Source organism: Pseudoliparis swirei, chromosome 12 (genome assembly GCF_029220125.1).
Source record: "Pseudoliparis swirei isolate HS2019 ecotype Mariana Trench chromosome 12, NWPU_hadal_v1, whole genome shotgun sequence".
Taxonomy (NCBI): domain Eukaryota; kingdom Metazoa; phylum Chordata; class Actinopteri; order Perciformes; family Liparidae; genus Pseudoliparis; species Pseudoliparis swirei.
Window position 1 is genome coordinate 11,735,465 of NC_079399.1, and position 22,351 is coordinate 11,757,815.

General features: G+C 42.3%; 1 protein-coding gene across 1 annotated transcript in view; it reads right to left on the reverse strand.

Annotated features, from left to right (window-relative positions):
* Positions 1 to 22,351, reverse strand: part of LOC130202758 (protein eva-1 homolog C) — a 69,166-nt gene that overhangs the window by 16,978 nt on the left and 29,837 nt on the right. Inside the window, exon 5 of the mRNA XM_056428502.1 lies at positions 20,384 to 20,527. Within this exon, the coding sequence (XP_056284477.1) occupies positions 20,384 to 20,527 (144 nt within the window). The remainder of the gene's footprint in view (positions 1 to 20,383; positions 20,528 to 22,351) is intronic.

Consider the following 22,351-nt stretch of genomic DNA (forward strand, 5'->3'; position numbering starts at 1 on the left):
CAAAAATCTTGATGATCCCTTCACATAATCTAATCAAATGGTCCCCCCAATTGATCCCAAAATCTAATCAAATGGTCCCTTCAAAACAAATTCAATTGACCTTGACCCCTATTTGACCTTTTCATACCCACCTGGTCTGAATCAAATCAATAATTCCCGGACCAAATCATCCCAAAATGTATAATCAACTTTCAGTTCCGTATTAAAAAATCGCGAAACCAAAATTCATGCACATGACCTTTGACCTTGACCTTTGTTAATCGATTTGAAATCGACCCCAACTGGTCCCCCTTCCCAAAAATCCATCAACCAAAAATCTCATCATTTGGTCCAATACTTTTAATACTTTCAATATATAAAATATTTAAATAATAAATAAAATAAATTAAATAATAATAAATAAATATAAATATAAAAACATATAAATAAATAAATAAATAACACATACTTCAATGCAGGAATAGGGGGCAGAGCCCTGGGCTCGAAGCCCTGCTGGCAGGCCTGGGCCCGCTGGTTAATCCATCCCTGGTTTTCTGGTCTGGATGGGGAAACACTGTAGCGTGTCTGGGTGTTCTGATCAATACGCGGATGGCTGTGTTTGCGTTAACACTGGTGACGGACAGCTGCTGGTGTCTGCAACAGCCCTGCCGAATATCGGCGGGAACATCGCGACAGCTTCTGATCTAACAATATAGACAGGATCAGCGCAGACCCATACAAGAAGGCCACCCCCCCTTTTGACACCCAAAAGACCCATTTTAACCCAATTAAGACCCTTAAATTTAGACTTTTTTTAATTTTTATTTTTTTTATTTTATTTTTTTTTTTTTTAGACTTTTTAATTGTCACCCCATACTGTGTTAGCTCTGGGAACAATCAAGTGATTGAATTTCTAAACGTGATTATCCCGTCTGCTAGAGTCATAGACTTTAGTAAGCATGGACCGAGTCTTTGTGAAGTCAAAGCTTGAAGTTCGCCATCTTGGTAGTGATGACACAGCTTAACTTCCAGCTTAATACGAAATAGGGCAAAGAGGCGTATCGTCGGTGGTGCTGAGGCGGGTGATGCAGCGGAGGCGACGGCTAGCAGCTAAAGACCAGCGACTCATGCTGCCGCCGTTAGTCGGTGTAACAGCTTTCTCTGTTATCCCGTGAGTATCGGACTGATTATAGAGGCAGCAACACGGATTGTTATGTTTTAACAAAACCTTTTATTGGACATATACCACAATCAGATGAGACCTCTCGCCCAAGCTCCTTCTCCCGCGTCTCGGTTCCTACTGCTCTTTATAGGGATGAGCTACGCACACAGATTAATTACAGCTGGGGCTGATTGATCAACATCACCAGCTGATGCTGATTAGACCTCGTCTCGGCACCTTTCCTTGAATTTTAGGAGCCAGCCTTAAATTGACTGCATCCCAGAATGCCCCTTTCAGAGGGCAATTCAACCAGACTTCGGCAATGCAGATTTGAAAATGACCCCCCCAAAAAATAAAGTGGAAGGACATGTGTCTTAGAAGTGCTGCATTAAATAACTTTTTTTTCTATTATTAACAGTAATACAAATAGCTCAGGTCCTAGTGCTCTTACTCTCTGGTGATCTAAGACACATTCATGCAATGTGCCCATTCTCCTGAATGGGGAAAGAGGTTATGAAGTGCTAACTTAATAGTTGCCTGTATCATCTCTTGGTTTCTTCATTCTGAAATATCCCAGACCATTGGGAAAAAGAGAATGTGCAATACATCTATACAAAGAAATGAAAACATGACAAAAACACAGAGGGGCTAAAGGATAGAGATATGGAGTAGTTTTACCCACCCCTCTTTATTATTACAGCCCTGAATACAGGGACTAATAACTCTACTTAACAGAAATGCACCCCTTGCCCCACAGCTGAGAAGACCTGTTCTCAATCCCCAGCCAATGAGAGCAGTATTTTTATTCCAGCTGTGCTCTAAGTCTAAATCATTATGGTATCAAACGGATGCAGAACTCTTCCCACAATGGGCCAACTGTGACTTCCAGAGTTAGAAAATGCTATTTGATCTGCGATGGTTGGGTCTGTTTTCACATTGAGTTGCTGCGGGGCGGGGCGGGGGGGTTGTGACATAAGGCAGACTCACACAAGCATACACAGACACACGGGTCAACACTTGACACTTTAGGTCTCACGTACATTTCACAGAACACCTCTTCAACATGTATATTCAACCCCGAGACAGACGAAGACAGGAAGTAAGAGTGGGAGGGAAGGAAGGAGGAGGTAGAAGATAATTATGACTTTACATGCAGACAGATCAGCTTTCAATCAAATAGTCTGAAATATTTGTATTTATGTACAACAGTATTATACTTATTACATAAGTATTACTTGAGGGATACAAATTACACCAGGAAGTGAGAAAGATGAGGGGAGGGACATGGAGACAGAAATTTAAAGCAGTGTTTTGACATTTTGGGAAATACGTGTATACTTGCTGAGAGTTTAGTTGAGACTTAGCTGAGATATAGTATGGCAAATAAACAACTGAGATGCAGTGTAACAGGTTAGTTGGTGAGCTTTAGAGTTGCTGGTGAGTGGATATTGTTACATTCAAACACAGCCACAATGCTTTGATATGCCACAATAATTTCACTATGGCATTTCATGCAGGTCTAGATTATGCCAACATCTGAGGAGCCATAGTTCACACCCAAAGGATTCAGCTGGAAGACCACCCAAGAATTAATCAGTCCTGACCTTTATAGGGCAACTGTCATAATAACACTGACAGACTCTTTGATTATTGGGCAAATGAACGAGTATATATCTTGTGATTAAAACATGAAGCATGTGGTTGTCTGTATAATTACTGAAGGGCATGTGTGGGTCTAAAAAAAATCAAGTGGAGTTATAGCAAACTTTGTTCTGATATAATAACTGTTTCTCTCTCTCTGGTGGAATCTTCTAAATACTATTAACTTAAAGTGTCTAATGTTTTAGAAAATAGCAGCTCATAGCACTGGAAATCAACCTCCTGGCACTTCTGGGTCAATATTTCTATGCTGCCTGCTCTGAACTACAGTGAATCTGGCACAGACAACAACAATGCCCTGATGTGTTTGCTTACTTCGGCAGGCAAGCAGCCAAAATGTTGGATTGCATAAAAGTTGCATCCCAAAATCTGGTTTGGCCACAGCGCCTGGATCCCCAGTGGCCTCGCTAAACAAACACAACTTGGAGGTCTGGCTTCGCTTTAGTTGACGGACGTCATTATGCACGTCGATTAAAAACAAACACACTGGCAAAGAGAGACGTCCAGCTTTTCATTGTGGGCCTAGAGGTGGAAAATCCCCATTGGAATGGGAAAAGAGAGTGAGACTGGGACCTAAGGCTTCATTTAGCTGATAGACAGGCACGTCTGATTGTTCTTGTTTGTTGGCTAAGATACCGAATGCCAAGAGGCCAACTTCCCACTGAAACGCTAACTGAAATGAGAGTTAAGTTGAATGACTTTCACACCTCCTTCATTGTCATAAAAAGCAAGTGAAATAAGAGAGTGGGGATTATCCAGATTCATCCCGCCAGCTCTATGACTGTTATTAGTGGAGAAAAGCCAAGATCCAAACAGAGGCCGCCCCATGCAAGTGTACACAAGACCCAACAGTGGTCAGACAAAACAGCCACTATTACCGTACTACATACTCGATTAGAGTCCACATTATTTCATAATGTTCCATACAAATCCATGTGAAACAGACTCTAGAAGGCACAGTGAGAGAAAATAATGCATTCCCACATTAAATCAGCCGAGGAGAACACTCGATATGAATCAATGATACACAGGTCAGCGGTTCCCACACACTTGGGTCAAAGCATGTCAGACTTTCATCACATGAGAGCACATGGGCCACTTTGTACCAACATAAATATCCATCTGTATTGGGAGAGTAGATCATCATAAAGCCTCCAATAGCACACACCTCCAGAGTAGCAGAACCCAATCGGACGCTGGTGTCATGTTGCACACAGGAAACAGATGGCCTGCTGGGTAAGAAAAGAAGAAAAAAATAACATGCCAAAGAAGGCCAGAGAGAATGCTTCCCTCCCTTTTTCCTCCCTCCATCCCTCCTTCGATCATCCCTTCATCCTCAGTTGGAAGGAAAAGGACGATGGAGGCCGCGGTGGTGTTTAAGACTAGAGCAGTGAGCTCTGGCTGGAGATCAGAGCGATGGGTGCGATGGGAGATTCTTAAATAACAGCCCTGCATGGCTCTACTGTACTGGGCTAGGCCGGGACGCAGAGCCTGCAGGCTATTTAGGACACGACCCAATGGGTGAGGATATATTTCAAGCCTCCGAGGAATAGTATTCCTATCAAGTCCTGCTTTTATCATTAACATTACAAATATAAGGGCTGAAATTTCAGTTTCTATTTGAGAGAATGGGTTAGGATAGGTCATGATTAAAGGTTTAAAGTTAATGGAATATTGAGAAAGGCTTTTTTACAAAGAGCTAGATGAGAAGATCCACTCTATCTATGTTCAACTAGAGCCAGGAAGCGATTAGCTTAGCATAACGACTGGAAACGGCTATCCTGGATCTGTCCAAAATTAAATAAAATACACCTACTTCTCTAAATCTCCATAATCAGGTTACATCTTATTTGTTTAATCCCAACTAACCACGTTACATGCTGGTTATAACTCTCCGTAAAACCACAATTTGTTTACGGGGCAAGCTGATTATAAAGTAAAACCATAATGCAAGAAATAATCTCCCCGGGAAGAGGAAATTGTCTCTGCACACCGATGGGTATTTCATTCGGCTGAAAATGTTCGGCTACCTGAAAGAAAGATTCAAAACCTGCCAATTACATAATGGGGGAAACTATACAACAGATCCAAGTTATGCTTAAATTCTTCTTTTAATTTCTGTTTCAAAGAACAGACAGGAAAGCTTTTCTGATCAGACAATGATGATTGATCAACGCCATCAGACACATTCAACAGATAGCCTGTGAAGTTTACTTCCTCACAAACAACTCCCTGACCTTTGCCAGGTGCACAGGTCTGAAACATTGACTGCTGATGGCAGATAACCTTTCACCCCTCAAAGCAACAACCAGAGAGCAATATATAGTAATGCACAGAGGACACATTGCTAAGTGGACTCACCCCGGCCATTTGAGGTCGTGATGCATCACATGTTTTCTTGAGCTCTGAGTTTTTCCGAATCTTTAATCTCAGATTTGTATCGTCGTGAAGCTGCTCATGTCAGATCATCTGCTCTTTACAATGTCACGAAAAGGTCTTCAGTCAGGAACCCTGGGATATTTTTAGGTAATTGATTTGATTCATTTGGCTGATGTCAAGCTTGATGAAGTGATTTTAATCTGAGGCTCAAATAAGCACATGTTTTCTATAATATATATAATTTCTAAACCACCAATTGTATTTCACTTTAAGCCAATATCCTGAAACCGCAAACTACCTCTACATGTGTGTCTCAATTCTAACATCAGTAGCTGTTTGTTGGATATAAATATTGCCGACACAGCTTGAAGTTGAAACAGGAGTCGGATACAAACAGTCGGGGCTTTATTAGATATCACTTGCACAAATTTACTTCACAGCAGATGGTCCTTCAACTGGTAGACATCTGAACACGTGCCGAACATCTGCAGCTAGTCATTTACCGCTTCATTCAAAAACCCTGGGCTTTAAAATCCACAGACATCATTAAGCACGTCTGCTAATTTCTAAAACCTAAAATTACTTCGGCAACGCAATCAAAAACACATGTTTATTGTATATTAAAACCTTCTAAATGTGGGCCGACTGAAAACACAAGTTTAGATAGAGACGTCCTCTCAGAGTCTCTTCAGTGAGATGTTTGGTCTTCGTTAAACCAGTAACCCTGCTGCATAACATTTCAACCTTTATTGGAAGTCTCTGTGGATTGTTGGGCTTTTTGAAAGTCTCCAGACTTCTAATAAAGAGTCAACCAATCCAAAACATAAAACACATTGTTGATATGAAAGAAGTGCTCTGTCTCTTCTCCTCTCTCTGTCTGTCTTTGTCCCTCTTAATCTTAGTCTCTCAATTCACTAAGGTCGTAGAAAGAATTGCAAGTTGTCGGCCAAAGCATACCGACAAAATGTCATACATTCAAACTGTATCCTGAGGATTAACTATTTGAAATGTATGTTGTAAAAATCTCCTTTCTGAGCTAAAGGTCCTTTCTTTTTTGCACTATGCCACTAAATCCTCCTCTAAAGAAAGTTGCTTTGCCTTCCTCGGCCCGTGCAGCACATGTTTCTGGACTCATAGTGATCCTTACCTCTCAGATGAAATTGAGTTTAATGGTAGTGAGGCAGGGTGACCTGAGGGGGCGGAGAGGGGAAGGAGAGGGAGGGCTGTAAAGAAACCACATGCTACTCCTTGCCAATCCCCGACAAAATCCAACAGTAATATGTGCTGGCAGGAACCCACACATATAGGCACATAGGAACTCACTGATTGGCAAATAAATGGTAACAGTTAATGTGCTCCTTATTAATACAACTGTTTGTGTTACTGCCTTACCTTTACGGCACCTGCCAGAAAAAATGCCTCCCACATGATAGACTTTCAAGCTGTCTCACCTTTCAGTCAAACACCGCCCGTCCATTTGAACCCACGTCTGGTAAGCACCAACCTGGCTACACAGGCAAGTCAGCAAACAATCACACACTAACATGGACACACACGGTTGGCATGCTCCTCAACACTGGTCATGGTGCAATGCTCTGGTTTAATTACCTGGAATTTTAGTGCAACTAAAAAGGCAAAACGCCTGCTGAATAAACACACTGCTGGACACACACATGCTTTCTGGATTCTACTGCATATTGTATATATGCTGTTATCAATGCAACGTTACTCTCGCCATTGAAACATGAAGCAAAACTTACTTACGGCGGCGCATGAGTGAATGTGTAAGCGTGTGTTATTTGGATTCTCACGTGTTCATATCTGTGCGTACTCCACGTGCACACTCCTTGGAAATTGTTTCCTTCTCCCATCTCGCTGACCTTTAAATCTAGCAGGACCCACTGATCCAGGGAACTTAACCCCGCAATCTCACTGGGAGATAAACGACTCCCTCCAGCTATGAGGCTCCTCAAATCCCTCCATCCAGGACCAGTCCGAGCAATAACACAGAGGAGTGATGAAATACTGCTCCTCCACAAGGGCCAGGAGGAAAGGAAAATATATTTTCGATGAACTATAAAGTTAAAAAAAAGTGTTTCGGAAGCAGAACTATAGTCAGTATGTAACGTCAGCTTACACAGAATTGCGGGGTGTATAATAATGAGACTGAGGCTCTCTTGGAGCTATAACGGGGGGTAGAGACACTGGGGACATACAGATGAAGAAGAGAGAGGCGGCAGAGGAAGCCATATATAATGCTACGAGGGTGTACAGGTATTACTGATGGTTGGTTGGGAGGGGGGGTTATAGGGTGAGGGGACAGGAGAGCCCCAGCGCCCCCTACAAGCAGCTGCATGTTGGTGCTGAAGAATGCCAGGAAGTTATTTAGGAGGGGGGGGGGCACATCTGCTTTGGCTATCAAGAGACCCAGTCGTCTCTCATACACTTCAAAATGACTTTTTTTTGCAAAAGACTTGTTCTGGAAGTAGGGAGGAAGGGAGGGCGGAAGGAAGGATGGCAGATCAGAAGGAAAGACAAAAGGAAACACCCATTTCAGGAGAGTTGACTCCATTAGGAATGCATGCTTCAAAAACAGAGAAGAAAAGGCTAACAATCAAATCAAGGGTAGAGGAGGAATAAATGGGGGTTGGAAAAGAAAGAGGGCTTTGCTTCCCTGTGAGAAAACCAGGCCAAAGCTGAGTCCAGCGCCAGGTTCCATTCAGACTAGACAAGGTAAATAAAACCACGTGATGAAAAAGAGTAAAAATGGATGGCAGAAAGACTTCCTGCACTTTCTGTTTTCACAACTGTGCAGCCGGCCTAATCTGATGGCCGGACACAGATTCACACAGATCACCACAGTATTGTCAAACCTGCAGTCACATCAATGTGTGTGGCGGGAAAGGGGTGCAAAAGAAAGGGAAAAAAACACCGCTCATCATCTCCGTTAATCATTTCTATACCGTCATCTCAATATTCATCTCCATCTCCAGACGACATCCACACTGCTAATCAGGAATAATAAACATAAAGCCAGATTACATCCAGATCATCAAAACGAGCGCTGGAGTGGGCTGGACTTGTTCCTGTTCATTTGCTGTCAGAGTCTGCCCCCCCCCCCCCCCCCGCACCTTTCTTCTCGTAACCCAAACCACACACTAATTCATAAATTACAAACAAAGAGTCCCTTGTGGTTTGGGAGGGACCGGGCCGGCGCTGCAGCGGAACGGCTACGTGTCAATTAAAGAGAAACCTGGCCGACGGGGAGACGGAGGTGTGGACGCATGCACACACCAGCCGGCTCACACACTGCTAGCAGGGCGGCGGGAGCACAGACCTACTGTACACACATGTTCACAACACACACTCACACACCATTAGGAAGCCATCAGAGCAGTTGTGTCATTGCGGAGCACAGGAACTGACTTCGCCGGACAATCTGTGTTTTTTTTGGTCCTGTTTACGAGGGGTGTCGTGTGTGTGTAAAGGTGGTGGGCTTCCACCGTGGGGAGTTACTGTAAGCCTGCAGTTGTGTTGAGCTCAAGACCGGCTACTGTGGAACAACGTGTGTTGAATTGCGAGAGGCATCGCAACAATAGTGCATGTGGATTTAACACCGAACATGTTTTTGAGTTCAGCAAAACGTGTTCAAAAGAACCGATCAGCCGTGTTACAGTGAGAGGTCTGACTAGCCGGGTTCAGTTTACAGGTTTATATATGATAATTAACTAGATTTACTGATTACAAAATCTCTTGAATCTTTCATATCCTACAATTGCTGATTCTGAAACCAATAAAACCAAACTGAGAACAGAAGATCACAGAAGTCCTGAAATTCAGAATATGTAACTAATCCAAACAAATATAGAAAAAGTAAAACATCGCAATACAAAAAAAAACATTATCCAGGATACATTAACTATACTTATTGTTGATGAATGTGACCGATTGTGATTTCATCTTTTCACACTCCCAAAATATTCTTAGACCTATAAAACCAGAAACGTTGCAGACGATTAGTTGATTAATTGATTGGTTGATCAGTAGGAAATCAATGGGTGACTGTCATGTTAATTGATTAATTGTTTCAGCTGTTTTTTAAGCACAAAGAAAATCCAACACTCATTTGGTGTTTTGGTCGGACGGAACACGAGATCCGAAGACGTCATATCTGGCCCCGCAACCGCGTTTTATTCTATATGACAATTCAGAGAACAAACTATTTAGATTAATCAAGAAATGAGATGAGATTAACGGATAACTAAAGGAGTTAGGCGACACCTCTTTAGTGACCTCAACCCTGCTGAGCACCAGTATTTTCACTGTGTGACCATCTATGGAAACACACACACACACACACACACACAAAGAGAGAGAAGGATGCATGATAAAAAGAAGGGTGTCACGGTTCCTGTTAGAGGTACGAACACTGAGTGAGGTGTTGTCTGGTATCAGACTAGTCAGGTGTGTGCGAGTGTGTGTTGTCTGTATCTAAGTGATCTCACATGGATGCTGCTGCATCTGAGAAATTACAGGTTCTTGTCTGAGTCTAATGCAGTCAGTCAACTTGTTAGGTCCCTCTATCAGCTCCTTATCACTTGTTTCCTCATGTTACACACACACACACACACACACATACATACACTCACTCACACACACACACAATCTTCCAAATAATGATCAAACGCTCACGCCAATCTATCCGCTCATAAGTTCTCATCCTTAACAGCGAGCGCTGAAACAACGAGGACATTCCTGAGGAGCAACGCATGGTGAGGCATTTAAACTCTGCAACAAGCAAAAGGTAATAACAGTCGTATAGCAGATTCAATATGCAGAATCATTACTAGTTAAAAGCGTTGAAGACTGGAAACCAGAGGGATGTTCCAACTTCTTAAATAACACAAAGATCTCACAGATAACAGCGAGCACGAGGAGCCGGAATAAAGCGGGGAGATTTCGAAGTGTGTACACAGAAGACGAGGGGACACTTACACACACATTGCTGAATGGAAAATCCTCCGAGGGTCCAGACAAGAACTTTCTCTCTGAGCGTGTGTTTGTGTGTCTGTCTTGTCAAACGCTGGCCCCTCCTCCTCCTCCTCCTCCTCCTCTCGGTCCCGCCAGGAGAGCTGGGAGTAGCTTTGCCGTAAAAACAAGCGCTCACGTGAATAGTCCACCGTGTGTCCGACCAGAATGAGTGACTACAGCCCCAAAAAAGGAAAAGAACAAAGAAGGGAGGGCGTAAAAGAAAAAGGACAGCCCCTTTAAAAAGGTACGCTCCTTTATGGTAATTGCCTCCTTTTTTAAGCCAAATGGAGAGTTTCCTCTTTTTCTTCTTCTACTCATCCAGAGAGAATACTGCTTTTCTGATGCTTTCTCCTCTTTTAGTTTCCCCTTCCTTCCTGCTCTCAGGGAGAGAGAACGTTAAACCCGGCTTTGGACAACTGGAATGTGACAGCAGGAGAGAGCGAGGGAGAGAGAATGAGGTGGTGAGGGAGAGACCGAGGGAGAGAGAGAAAGAGAGAGGGGAGGGGGGGAAAGAGAGACAGAAGCAGGGACATGGAGTGTCCACCTACACAGCCCACTGCTGCGTGAGTGAGCAATCCCAGAGAGGTAGAAATGGGAGGGAAGGAGCAGGGAAAAGAGGAGGAGGAGGAGGGGGCTATAGTGTATGCATGACTGAGAGATAGAGAGATGAAAAAGTCAGAGTGCAGCTACAGGAAATTACCTGAGGATTTCATTCTGCTCAGATTGGAGATGTGGGACTGTGGTGTGTGAGCTGGAACATGCTGCCATGAGGGAGCGTGCACGGTCAGACTGGCCACCGTGCCCTGGGCATGTACCGCTGGACCACATAAAGCTGTCAAAGGTCCTTCCACACACTTGGTAACATGGCCCCTTCAATGCCTCTGGTTAGATTAAGCTGTTAAATGAGCAGGATTGCTTTATTAAAATCTTGGTATTTTATAGAGATCATTGATTTGTTGGCTATTTTCTCCTCACATTTTTACACTGTGACACACAGTATATCAACATTGACATATTTCATATTTTTACACTGTGACACACAATATATCAACATTGACATACTTCATATTTTTCTGACATTGACGAAGTTGGAACCAATCAGCTTGTCGGACATTTGGGAAGTGTTTTATTTTGCCATTGTGACCATTTATAAACAATTTGAATAAAGGTAAGCTGTGGAATTATCTTGTCAACAAAAAAGTAATATTAACATTTCGTGTTTTCTCACCTGGTGAAAACATTTGATTTCTTAAACTTCTTAATTTCTTGAGCTATTTTGATTCAGTTTGCGAGTTTGCAATCATCCCCCCCCCCTCTTTTCTTGGCATTATTTGTCTGTTAACAGCGTGAAACCATCACCATCAGCCAGGAGTCTTGCGTTGCCACGTGCGTGTGCACCCTTGTATACATGCTGGTCAGAAAATACACACTGTGATTGTAACTGAATATTTCAATTGATGAAATACCACATTCACAACTAAAACGTATACAAATGAATTGAATGATATGGCTAGGATTTGTACAGTGACATGAGCTCCTAAAACAACAAGAACATTTGAGGAGCCCGCATTGACTCCTCTGCGATCCTCTTAGACCCAAAGTTACCCAGAACATCGCCCACAGAAACATTTAAATGTATCCTGCACAACTATAATTCTAACTTAAGATGCCCTGGGAAATTCTGCCCGTGGTTCCCACCCCCTATAGGCCACCCCCTCCACTAATTCTCCCCTCTCCATTCTTCCCTCTCCTCCGTCCACCGCAGGAGGAAAACTGAAACCAGCCACAGACTGGAAAGCATTAGTCTGCCCCCCCCCCACACACACACACACAATTCAACACACTCCCCATACAAACGAAAACAAGAACGATGGATCCCAAAAAGGAGTTGAGGAGTTTTTCGCCGCGAGTGCGGGGTAACTCAGTGACACAACAACAGTAGTGCGCACACTTTACGATTGTTTCCATCCGACAAAATTGGCAGCGACGTCTCGTCCAGAGCTTAGCTCATTTTGCAGTTTCCAACCCAACAAAGGGGCAGTTTCTCATTTGGGGAAACAGGCCAAGTACATAACCACAGGACGAGGGGAGGGGGGGAAGTTTGTGTTTGTGTGTATATAATGTTTGTGCATTCAGTTTGTGCATGTACTGTATCATCTATTTGTGCCTGTGTATCTTTGTGTTTGTATACATGTGACTGCATGGAGGTTAAATTGACTGCATGCTCCGATTATCCAACGTTTGTAAAGCAGACAAAACAGCCTGAAGCCAAACGCAGAACATTCCTCCGCTCTGGAAAGCGCCCGCTATGCTGGAACGGTTACGGGGACACGGCTTTAACTAGCGGCAGCGGAGCGATGGACCCCAAAATGATCATCATGAGAGGCCCTCTTTCTCCCGGTGCCATACAGACCAGCGCCAATGAGACCTGGAGAAGGGCCACAGAGGTCGAAGTGAGTGTGCAGTATTGAGGCAGGAGGGCAAATATCAACATTGGTTCTCGACAATGTCGTGAGGCCGACTGCACGATGAGGATAACGGGAGGGGAGGCCAGTGGGGGGGGGGACATCTAACAAGTGAGCTTTTCGGCAAATCAACATTTACTGCAGCGGGAATACGGAAAATCAAAAATGAACTCAAAACCATAAATCTTCATCTAATACCACTGATAACACACACTTAGCAAGGGTTACACTATATACATTCGCCATAGAATAAAAAGTGTCTCACTATAAACAAGTACAAATTCAACAATCTACTTCTGGACCCTAAACTATACTATATGTCCTCGGGGAGCCAAAGGCACTTAATAAGCACATTAATATTCTTATAATTTCCTTTAGGCAATATAAAAAAGACTCCATGACAATTAAAACACCTTCATTGAAAGATATTATTTACAAAAGGTATCAAGTATTAACAGTAAAGAGAACTAAAAGTGTAAAGGAGCGTGACATGAAAAGACTCAACTAAAGTACAAGCATCTGAAATGTATTCCTAACTAAATGAACTCAGTTCTATTGCACCCGTGGTCTTCATTGATTGGACCATTGACACCTTCCACATCCAAACATGATTATGCATGATCAATGTGTGGGTTCATCTTGTGTTGCTGATGATGCACATTTGCCGACAGAGGTTATATTGAGTGAATCAGACTCAGTGAGGCCTGCAGTTGGCTCCGATTCTCCTGCATCACACAGCAGTTTCCTGTGTCATGTGTCGTGTGAGTACAGCGCTCCGTTGTTGCTTCATGTTTACTAAGCAGTCTGTAGAGGGTGGAGTCTCAGCACACAGTCTTTCCTTTTTCCAGCTTTTCATTAAAGGGCGTTTTAAAGTTTTGGGACCATGACACAACAACAAGTGAAGGATGCTAAACAGTGTAGCACTCAGCGGGAAAAGGGAAATTACTGAGCTCTGAGAAGAACACATTTTACTCTCATTAGTTAAAGAAACTGAAGAGCATTTAGTCAGAATGAGTAAGAACCAAGTGGCCGGGTGAGAAGTTACTACAAATGTTTTTACTGCGGCAATCTGTCACGAATTCCCCACCTTCCTAGCTAAATTCATCCTCCTGCATTCCTGTGTTTGTCGTGCTTTTGGGTTCCAGTACCTGTAACCTTTACACAATCAGCCATTTAGCTTCAGCTAAAGTTCTGTAGGATTTGCTGAATGTTTAACTGCATATAACAAATACACATTATTAACACTTCATAAGACTCTAACTTTATTTTTGTTCTTGCTTTGGAGAAATTGCTGTCTTTAATTCAAAGTAATTAAATTGATAAACGTGAACATATTGAGATGACATTTTATTATATAAAATATAATTTTAAAGGATAAGATTAAAAGGCAACTAACACAAAGATGTATTTTGGATATAAATGATGTTATTTAAAGCCTGTGGGTTGGGTTACATACAGTTTAATGTGGGAGCTGCCACATGTGAGTGGCACTGAGCAACTTGGGAAGCTTTTGGCAGTTCAGTGCTTTGCTCAAAGGCACTATGACAATAGTATCTGGATAACTCAACCCCTCCAATGACCAGACTCACATGTCCTCATGTAGTCAGGGACATGAACCAGCTCTAACCTCGAGGCTATCGCTGTCTGCAGGGTAGGAAATGGCGGACAGAAGGAAAACAAGGATGACGGATGAGATGAAAGGCTGCAGGTTGTAAGGGTGGACAAAGACATCGGGAACACTGAAGGGGAGAGAGTAAGCCAGCAGAAACCAAAAAGCCATATGTGTCAAACATGTGAGAGAAAAAAAAGAAGAAAAAAAAGCTGAAAAAATAGAAGGAAAAGTCCGAAAAGCCATGAGGACTTAAAAGGGAATTTAACACCTTGTCCATTTTGTTCAAGATGCATTTTAATCAGATTAAAGTTCTTACAGACTTTCCCTCAGGGCCAGTGACCACATCGGCTGGGCATTAAACTAGATTTTGTGTGACCACACTGCATAAAGCCAAGTCTGTTTGAAGGAGGCAGAACTAGAATTAAGGTGGGATTTATCACGTTCTTATTTGCTGGTTTATATTTGGTGCAACATGTTGCAGACATCACATGACACAAGTCAGCGAGACACTGTGCAGGGCCAGATATCAGCTGACTGAACCTGCCGGCAAAGCACAGTCCCACAACCCCTTGCGTCAGCAAATCACCACGGCAACAGTGTGTTCCCGCCAAAAAAACCTCCCTCCTTGTTCCCGGCCTGCACCGGAGACCACACCCTGCGTGGCTTCAACCTTCAGAGAGCTTAGAGATGATGCTATACCGTACCGATCGAACAAAATGCCTATTATGGGCATTGGCTGAACCAACCGTTACCATTATTAATGCAACACACAAAGGTCAGATGGGGTCACGAGCTGTGTGTTTTCTCACAGCAGAGTTCCTTTGAGTGCCAGCTGCGGCTGTTATTTCAGGTTTCTGCAGTCAGGTTTGTGTTACGGGGCTGGGGAGCTTTCAGAGGGGCCACTTCATACCTTTCTGCTTGCCTCTTCACTCACTTACAACAGACACGCCGCGGATCACACTCGGGTCAAAGACTGAACACCTTTTCCTGGTTCTTGTTTTTTTTTACAATGATGAAACACCCAGTGGGTCGAATCCTGGAGAATGATGCAATGAGAGCAAGAATCCTCTGACGTTCTCTCCAACGTATTTGAGGCTTAAGTTTGGCTGTTTTCTTGTGATTGACAGCTTACTTTGTGCAATTTTACAATCTGGCCGTGCACTCAGGTGAAATAATAGTCAAAGAATTCAAGGTGCAGCTTCAAAATATTAAAATTTCAAAAATAATTGACATGGCTGGCATTAAGACAGCAAAAAATTATATTCTTGGTTAAATGATTGACCAACATGAGCCACAACTTCCAAACATATTTACAAATGGATGTTTTTACTCTTGTTTCCAGGAATTTTCTATATCCCAAGTTGATAATCAGGCATAAATTATCAAATTGAGCAGTACTGAAATGAAGCTTCCAAAGAAAAATAGAAATGAGTCCACAGGGAATATAAGTATTTGCTTTATAAAGTAAAAAAGTAAAAGTGTAAAATGTTTTGTTTTGTTGCCAAAATATTTGTAAATGAGAAAAGAATCCCTCCAAGTCTTGAATATAAAAAGCCTGTAATAAACAATACATCATTGGTCCCTTCACTATAATTTGAGAAAAGTGAATAATTCTGAAAACATGAGATTCTCGTTCTAAGATAGTAAAGTCATCTTTGGCCCAAATGAGATCCATTAAAATTGGGAAATGTTCTTTTCATGCATGGATTATTTGTCATATTCACACATTATATGACCCGTTTTACCTCTCTTTTTAATATTTACTCTGGAAAATAAAAACACAAAACAATATATAAAAAGAGAAAAACATCACTTTCATATTTTTCCATCACGTTCAGATTCACTTGTGAATCCACAGTCCTCTGTCTCAGGAGACTTGCCGATGAACATGGAGTGTGTTGCTTGCAGCGGTCGCATGTGTCCCTCAAGTATCTCTGTGCATGTATATTTTGTGTCTAAGCATCTGTGTGTGTGTCTGCAGAAACAATTTGGAGAATCCAAACCTTTCAAGTTTCTGAATTACATCTTCATCTTCCTCTATTTTCCTGTTATATCTAAATCAGCGCCCGCATGCCGCCTGCCAGAGCCTCCGCTGCTCGGATTGTGTCCATCCAAAAGAGCAGGAGCACCGTTCAGTGATCACACCTCAGTCGATCCCTGGGGTGTATCTCTTAACCCTCCTGTTACCTTAGGGTCAATTTGACCCCATTCAATGTTTAATGTCGGTGTTCTTTCGGGTCAATTTGACCCCAGGCTGTTTTTCACTGTGTCAAATATCAGAAATACTTTTATATATATTTAAAGGGCTATTTAGGTAGTCAACAAACAAACATAAAGTACCTCACACTTAAACTTGGAAAACAATATTAATAATAATTCTAATAATTTTTAAGGTTTTAATTGCTGGGGTCAAATATGACCCCAAGGGTAAAATATGTCAGTAAATATAAAGGTAACAGGAGGGTTAAACATTGAATGGGGTCAAATTGACCCTAAGGTAACAGGAGGGTTAAGGCTCCTTCACGATCCTAATTGCTAAAGAAATAGATATGAAATAATTAAACAATTGGTGAACATAAAAAGGAAATTAAATTTTTAAGGCCAGCTTTGACAATGAAGGAAAAATCCATCGACTGTTATTTTAGTAAATTTCATGCAGTGACTTTTGACAACCACCGGTAATATTATGGTATGATATAATAAGTATGTTTTTTTAAATAGAAAACCTCCTTCATTGTAAGAAATTCAATATGACTTTTTGTTGAGTTTATTGAGAATAACTCAGAAATAGAAGCACAGTCGCTGTTTCTTCAATGAATGCATATTTCCTTCTCTTTAACTCTCCCTGACTGACCCGTGAGTCTATTATAACTAAAATATTGTTCGTAGGTTGTTATGATAAGCAATTTGAAACCTGTTGAAAAAATATTAAATATGAATATCTATGTTTTTATGACAACGGAGCAATATCCATCTGCTGATTAGATTGCGGGACATGACCCCAATCTAAAGAAAGGCTCGTAAAACCTGAGACCTTGAGGTGGGATTATTTCATCAAAAGAATTGTTATATTTAATACGTAATTATGCTGCATAGCTGCATAGTTTATTCACGCATCCTTTCCAAAAGCCATAGTAGTAGTCCGATTTGACAGACATAGGATGTTAATAGACTCATCATACTTTCATGAGGATTTTTTGGGAGATTCTTATATTTCCACTTTGAGGTTTCAAAGTAAATGCCTGAGCGCCCCTTTTCCAGACCCAGACCCCATGTTAACCAGCTAAGTGCCGCAATTAATCCATTTCCTCCTCAGAAATTAGACCTGTTCATTAGGCCATCCTTAACCTTTTATCCCCCTGAAAGTCTGCTCTGCTCTGGTTCAAAAGAGGCTGTGTGTCTTCTTCAGGCCGATCGGTTACACCACGCTGAACACTCTCGAGCTCGAGGGAAGTTTGGGGAGAAGTCTCCGGCTTTAATACCTCTCAGGGGAGGAAGAGCACTGTGCTGCTCTGGGTGGGGAGGCTGACACAGGAAGGAGAGACGGATTCCTCTGGATATGATTTGATCAAACACGGAGGTCCATAAATCACATTTAGTTAAATGACATTTAAAGTTATCGCTGGACTTTATGGTGCAAAGACACACACATGTATGCAGTATCTCTTCCTCACTCACAGCGCAGAGGGAGGAAGATGCTGTGGGGCTGCAGGCCTCAGAGGTCTGGTGGAGCAAGCTGTATAAATAGGACACTTCCTACACATGAAGAAAGAAACACTTACACTACTCATCCCACATCCCCTACATACCTCGCACTTTTTCATCAACGTACAGATGAATATACTTCAGCTTTAGAAGGCGTCGGTCAAACCCTGAACAAGCAACTAACAAAGAAGAAACCTCAAAGGGGCCCGATTGGATAATTGAAGAAAGTGCCCCGAGCAAGCTCATCCATCACAGCTGCACTGGAGAAATATTTATGCAAACTTCATCTTGTTAAAATACGGAAATGCTAAGTATTTAGAGCTGTGATCGGACTGCTGGCTGAAAGTGCTTTATTTACGCAAACAAACAAACCGGAGGGGCTTCCTCCGGAGGGAATGCATGGAAATGAAGCCTGACAGTGGCTGCTGTGCGGCGTGTGTGTGATCTGCCAGAAGACTGATGGCAGGTTCGGGGCCATTTGCTGCTGTGTTATTGCTCAGGAGCAAGTCTAGCCCGGGGGCTGTGTGAGGAAGAAGCTGGAGCTCAGAGGGTTGATGGCTTTATAAATCACAGGCAAGCCGAGGCCGATAGCAAGTCCAGAATGTGAATCAAACATGGACTCATGCCTGCCTGCTAGCGTGTGTGTGTGTGTGTGTGTGTGTGTGTGTCTGTGTGTGTGTGTGTGGTAAACCTAAACATTAACCCCAGACGGCGTTTCTTAAATTATTTTCTACTTGGCAGGCTGCAAAAGCCCCTAAAATAGCACTCAGACAGGGACAGTTACTATTTTAAGTGGGTTAACACCTCCTCCAGGCAGCAGGGTTCATTCAGAGGAGCAGAAGCTCCCACAAACACATTCACACTCAAAGTTCATCTCACGCATTTTAAAGTTAAATGAAATTATATTTTCCGAAAGAAACATATTCTAAAATGCTTTTAAAAGAATAATACGTGAACAGATCTTGGGCTATCAATCATCTTGTGTAAGTACCACTTTTATCAGTCAGAACAAAATATTGCAAAGACAAACACACACTAACACGCACACACACACACACACACAAATGCAACCAATCATGTGCAGACAGACATCCTCCGTCCCCGACTCCAACACAAATGGGGTCAAGCCTCCACACACTCGACCACCAATGAAAGAGGATCCCCCAAAATTACCACTTTGCTGGAGCCTGGAGCAACCAGTGACTTCATGTCTCCAGCAGCGAGACTGATTTACTCACGTTCAACCCTCTTCGCTCCCGCCGCAGCGCAGCCACCCCATCCCTAACCCCCTCACGTTGTTGAACATTTACACCATCCCACATCCCCTGCATACCGCGCACATTTACTGACCCGACTCAGCACCAAAGCCGTTCGGAGAGTACGTCGTGTTATCAGCGACAGATAAGGGAGGTCAGTCCGAGCCGAGCGACTCCATAAACACGGCTGAATGGTCGTCTGTGTTCTTGTCTGCACGCACCGGTTGTTGCTGAGATAAAGGATGGAGGGTTTCTTGGACAACCGTATTCTGACAAACACACAGCGTTTGGAGACAAAGGACTCAGGATGTTGGATCTTTACAAATGAGCCGTGAAGCGTGAGCGCAACATAAGAATTTAATTCAGCTCATGTGCAAATTCAAGTATTAAAGGTGACGTGGAGGGACAGCAGAAAATGCAACTCGCACACAGGATTTGGCTAATTTACAATCCTACGAGGGATGTAATAGTAATTTTCTAACCACGTGGAGACAGTCAGATATTTGATAAAATCCAAGTTTTAAATATAAAACTCAAAAATCCCATTGAAAAGCCAAGCGTAGCACTGATCCGGTCTGGCTCTTCATCGAGGTGCCAGTGACTTTGCTGGGTAGGAGAGGCTCCAGGCCGTGGTGCTGATTGATCAATTCCTGGTGCTGGAGGAGTCTGGACAGCGTGTGTGTGTGTGTGTGTGTGTGTGTGTGTGTGTGTGTGTCCAAGCAAGGCGTTAATGTATTACAGCCTTGACAAGCCCGGATTAGCCCAGAGGCGTGGAACAGATAAAAAGGAAGACCATCATTCTCAAGGTGTTAAGTCAAAATAGAAGATACAGCGTCAACAATGTTCTTCTTGACTTCATTATGGAGTTGTGACTTGAACATGGAAAACGTTTTAAGAAGCTTTGAACTTCATGTGTGAGACTGATGGAGAGATATATAAAGGTTAACACTACGCACCCAGCAGCATCGTGATCATACCTTGACAACACACACAGTTCTTCTCACAGTTCTACAACAGAGCCCGTTTTAGAGCTGGTTCTGAACAGAGAGCTTAAACAGAGACATAGTCAGTGAGTGGATATCACCCCCTAGTGGTGGGAAGTTTCAGCCCTCAGTCAGAGTCTACGGGGACTCACCACAGGTGTAGATGACGCTGAGGTACTTCCTGGTGCTGGAGTAGCATGGATCTCCAAAGTCTCTGGTGGAGGCTCGAACCAGACAGCTTTTCTTTCCCTGACAGCGGGCCGTCAGAACCTGCAGAGCCACAGACGACTCACAGTCTGACAGAGAGATGGAGAGGAGGACGTTTTGAATTATTATCAGACATCCGGACTGATGGAATAATACAGTTACCTAATTATAAATTATAAGCGTTGCCGTTATTGCTTCTATATATTTTTCTGATAACACTTTACGGTTCACTTTTAACGAAAAGACTGTGATTTTGTAATTAAAGGGAAACATGGAGAGGAGCTGATATGATTAGCTGATTGATCAATTAGTCAACCAACAAACATATTTTCTGGTTTCAGGTCTACACATTCAAATGTGTTTTGGTGTTCTTAGTTTATAATAGTAAAATGCAATATCAAAAGGTCAATTTAGGCTCTGGCATATTGTTGTCTGGTGAGATTTTCTTTATTCAATTAGTCAATTAAATAATCTGGAAATTAATCAATAATTAAAAAATGTTAGTTGAAATGGAGATGGTGCTCAGCGACTGGAATTGATAGTGAAAAAAAATTCTGCCAAAGCCTTTTGTGATTTTATCTTTCTCAGTTGTAAAGTTCAGGCAAGAAATATAAGAACTATGTATTATTTATCTGTTCTTTCTTAAAACCTCAAAGTAACGAGTCACTACATGCATTGTTTTTATGTTCCCTATAATTGGTACCAAATTACATCGTTTTCCTTGAAAGCTATTAAGAAATTACAGTAATTGTAAAATAGATTATTTTTTCACATTTTCACAGCAGTATGAAGTATATTTTATTTGCCAGTTTGAAAAGAATAGTGCTCATTGATCGACAGAAAAAAGAAGAAAAAAACAGAGGTATGTTTAAAAGTTTATTTATCCAAGGCAGCGAGATAACCTGCTCATGACATGTTTATTTTACTGAAACTTTCGTCCAATCGTAATCCTGTCAGAAACCGAGACTACATAACTTTATATTACTGAATATTGCATTTGAGTTTCTATGGTCACTACGACTACTGTAGAGTGTTTGATGGACAAGCAGCACTTTAGGCACAAAAGGACTACAAGAGTCTCTGTCATCTACAGCACACAAACACACACACACACACACACACACACATACGAGAGAGAGCAACATTTAACACACTTCCCATGAAAGCCTTCTCAACTCCCATGGTGGAGTATCATCAGACCCACATACAGAAACCTTACTGGGGCCTCACATTGTCTAAAAGATACCTGATCCAGTGTGTGTGTGTGTGTGTGTGTGTGAGAGACATATAGTAATGGTTGTGACTCTCATACATCATCACTAAGCGCATGCCAGCTCCTCTAGACTCTCTGTTTTGCAGCTCTCATCTTCTGGGGGGGGGTGTGGACGGACGGATGAGGCTCTTTTTCTCACTTCCTTTCTCTCTCACGTTAATAACGGGACTCCAGGAGATGAGATGGTGAGCAGCTTGGCTCGCAAACTTTACATTAAACCTTTTAGAGCTCATTTAAAGACAGCTGTCTACTGTGTTTATGTTTTAAGTAAGGCGACAACAAACGGACAATGTTCATGAGCAGTTTATCTGCCCATTATTCTCGTGAATAATCAGTTTATTGTTTGCTTTAGAAAATAGTAAAAACTCGCTGTTAATAATATATTAGAATAATGATAATAATAATAATAATAATAATATTTAATTATAATATTGCAATTTCTGTGAAACAAGCGTGAACAATGAGCCTCACTCACTCAGTATTTTACTTCTGTATAACACCCCTAACTGAGGTGTGAGGAGCACTAATTAGCTCCTGGAGAACCTCCCGCTCGAGTCTTGTGGGAATGTGGATGGGCCGGGGTTCCACATGGATGACTTCTACAGGTTCCCCACAGCCTATCCGACCCCTAAAACAACAC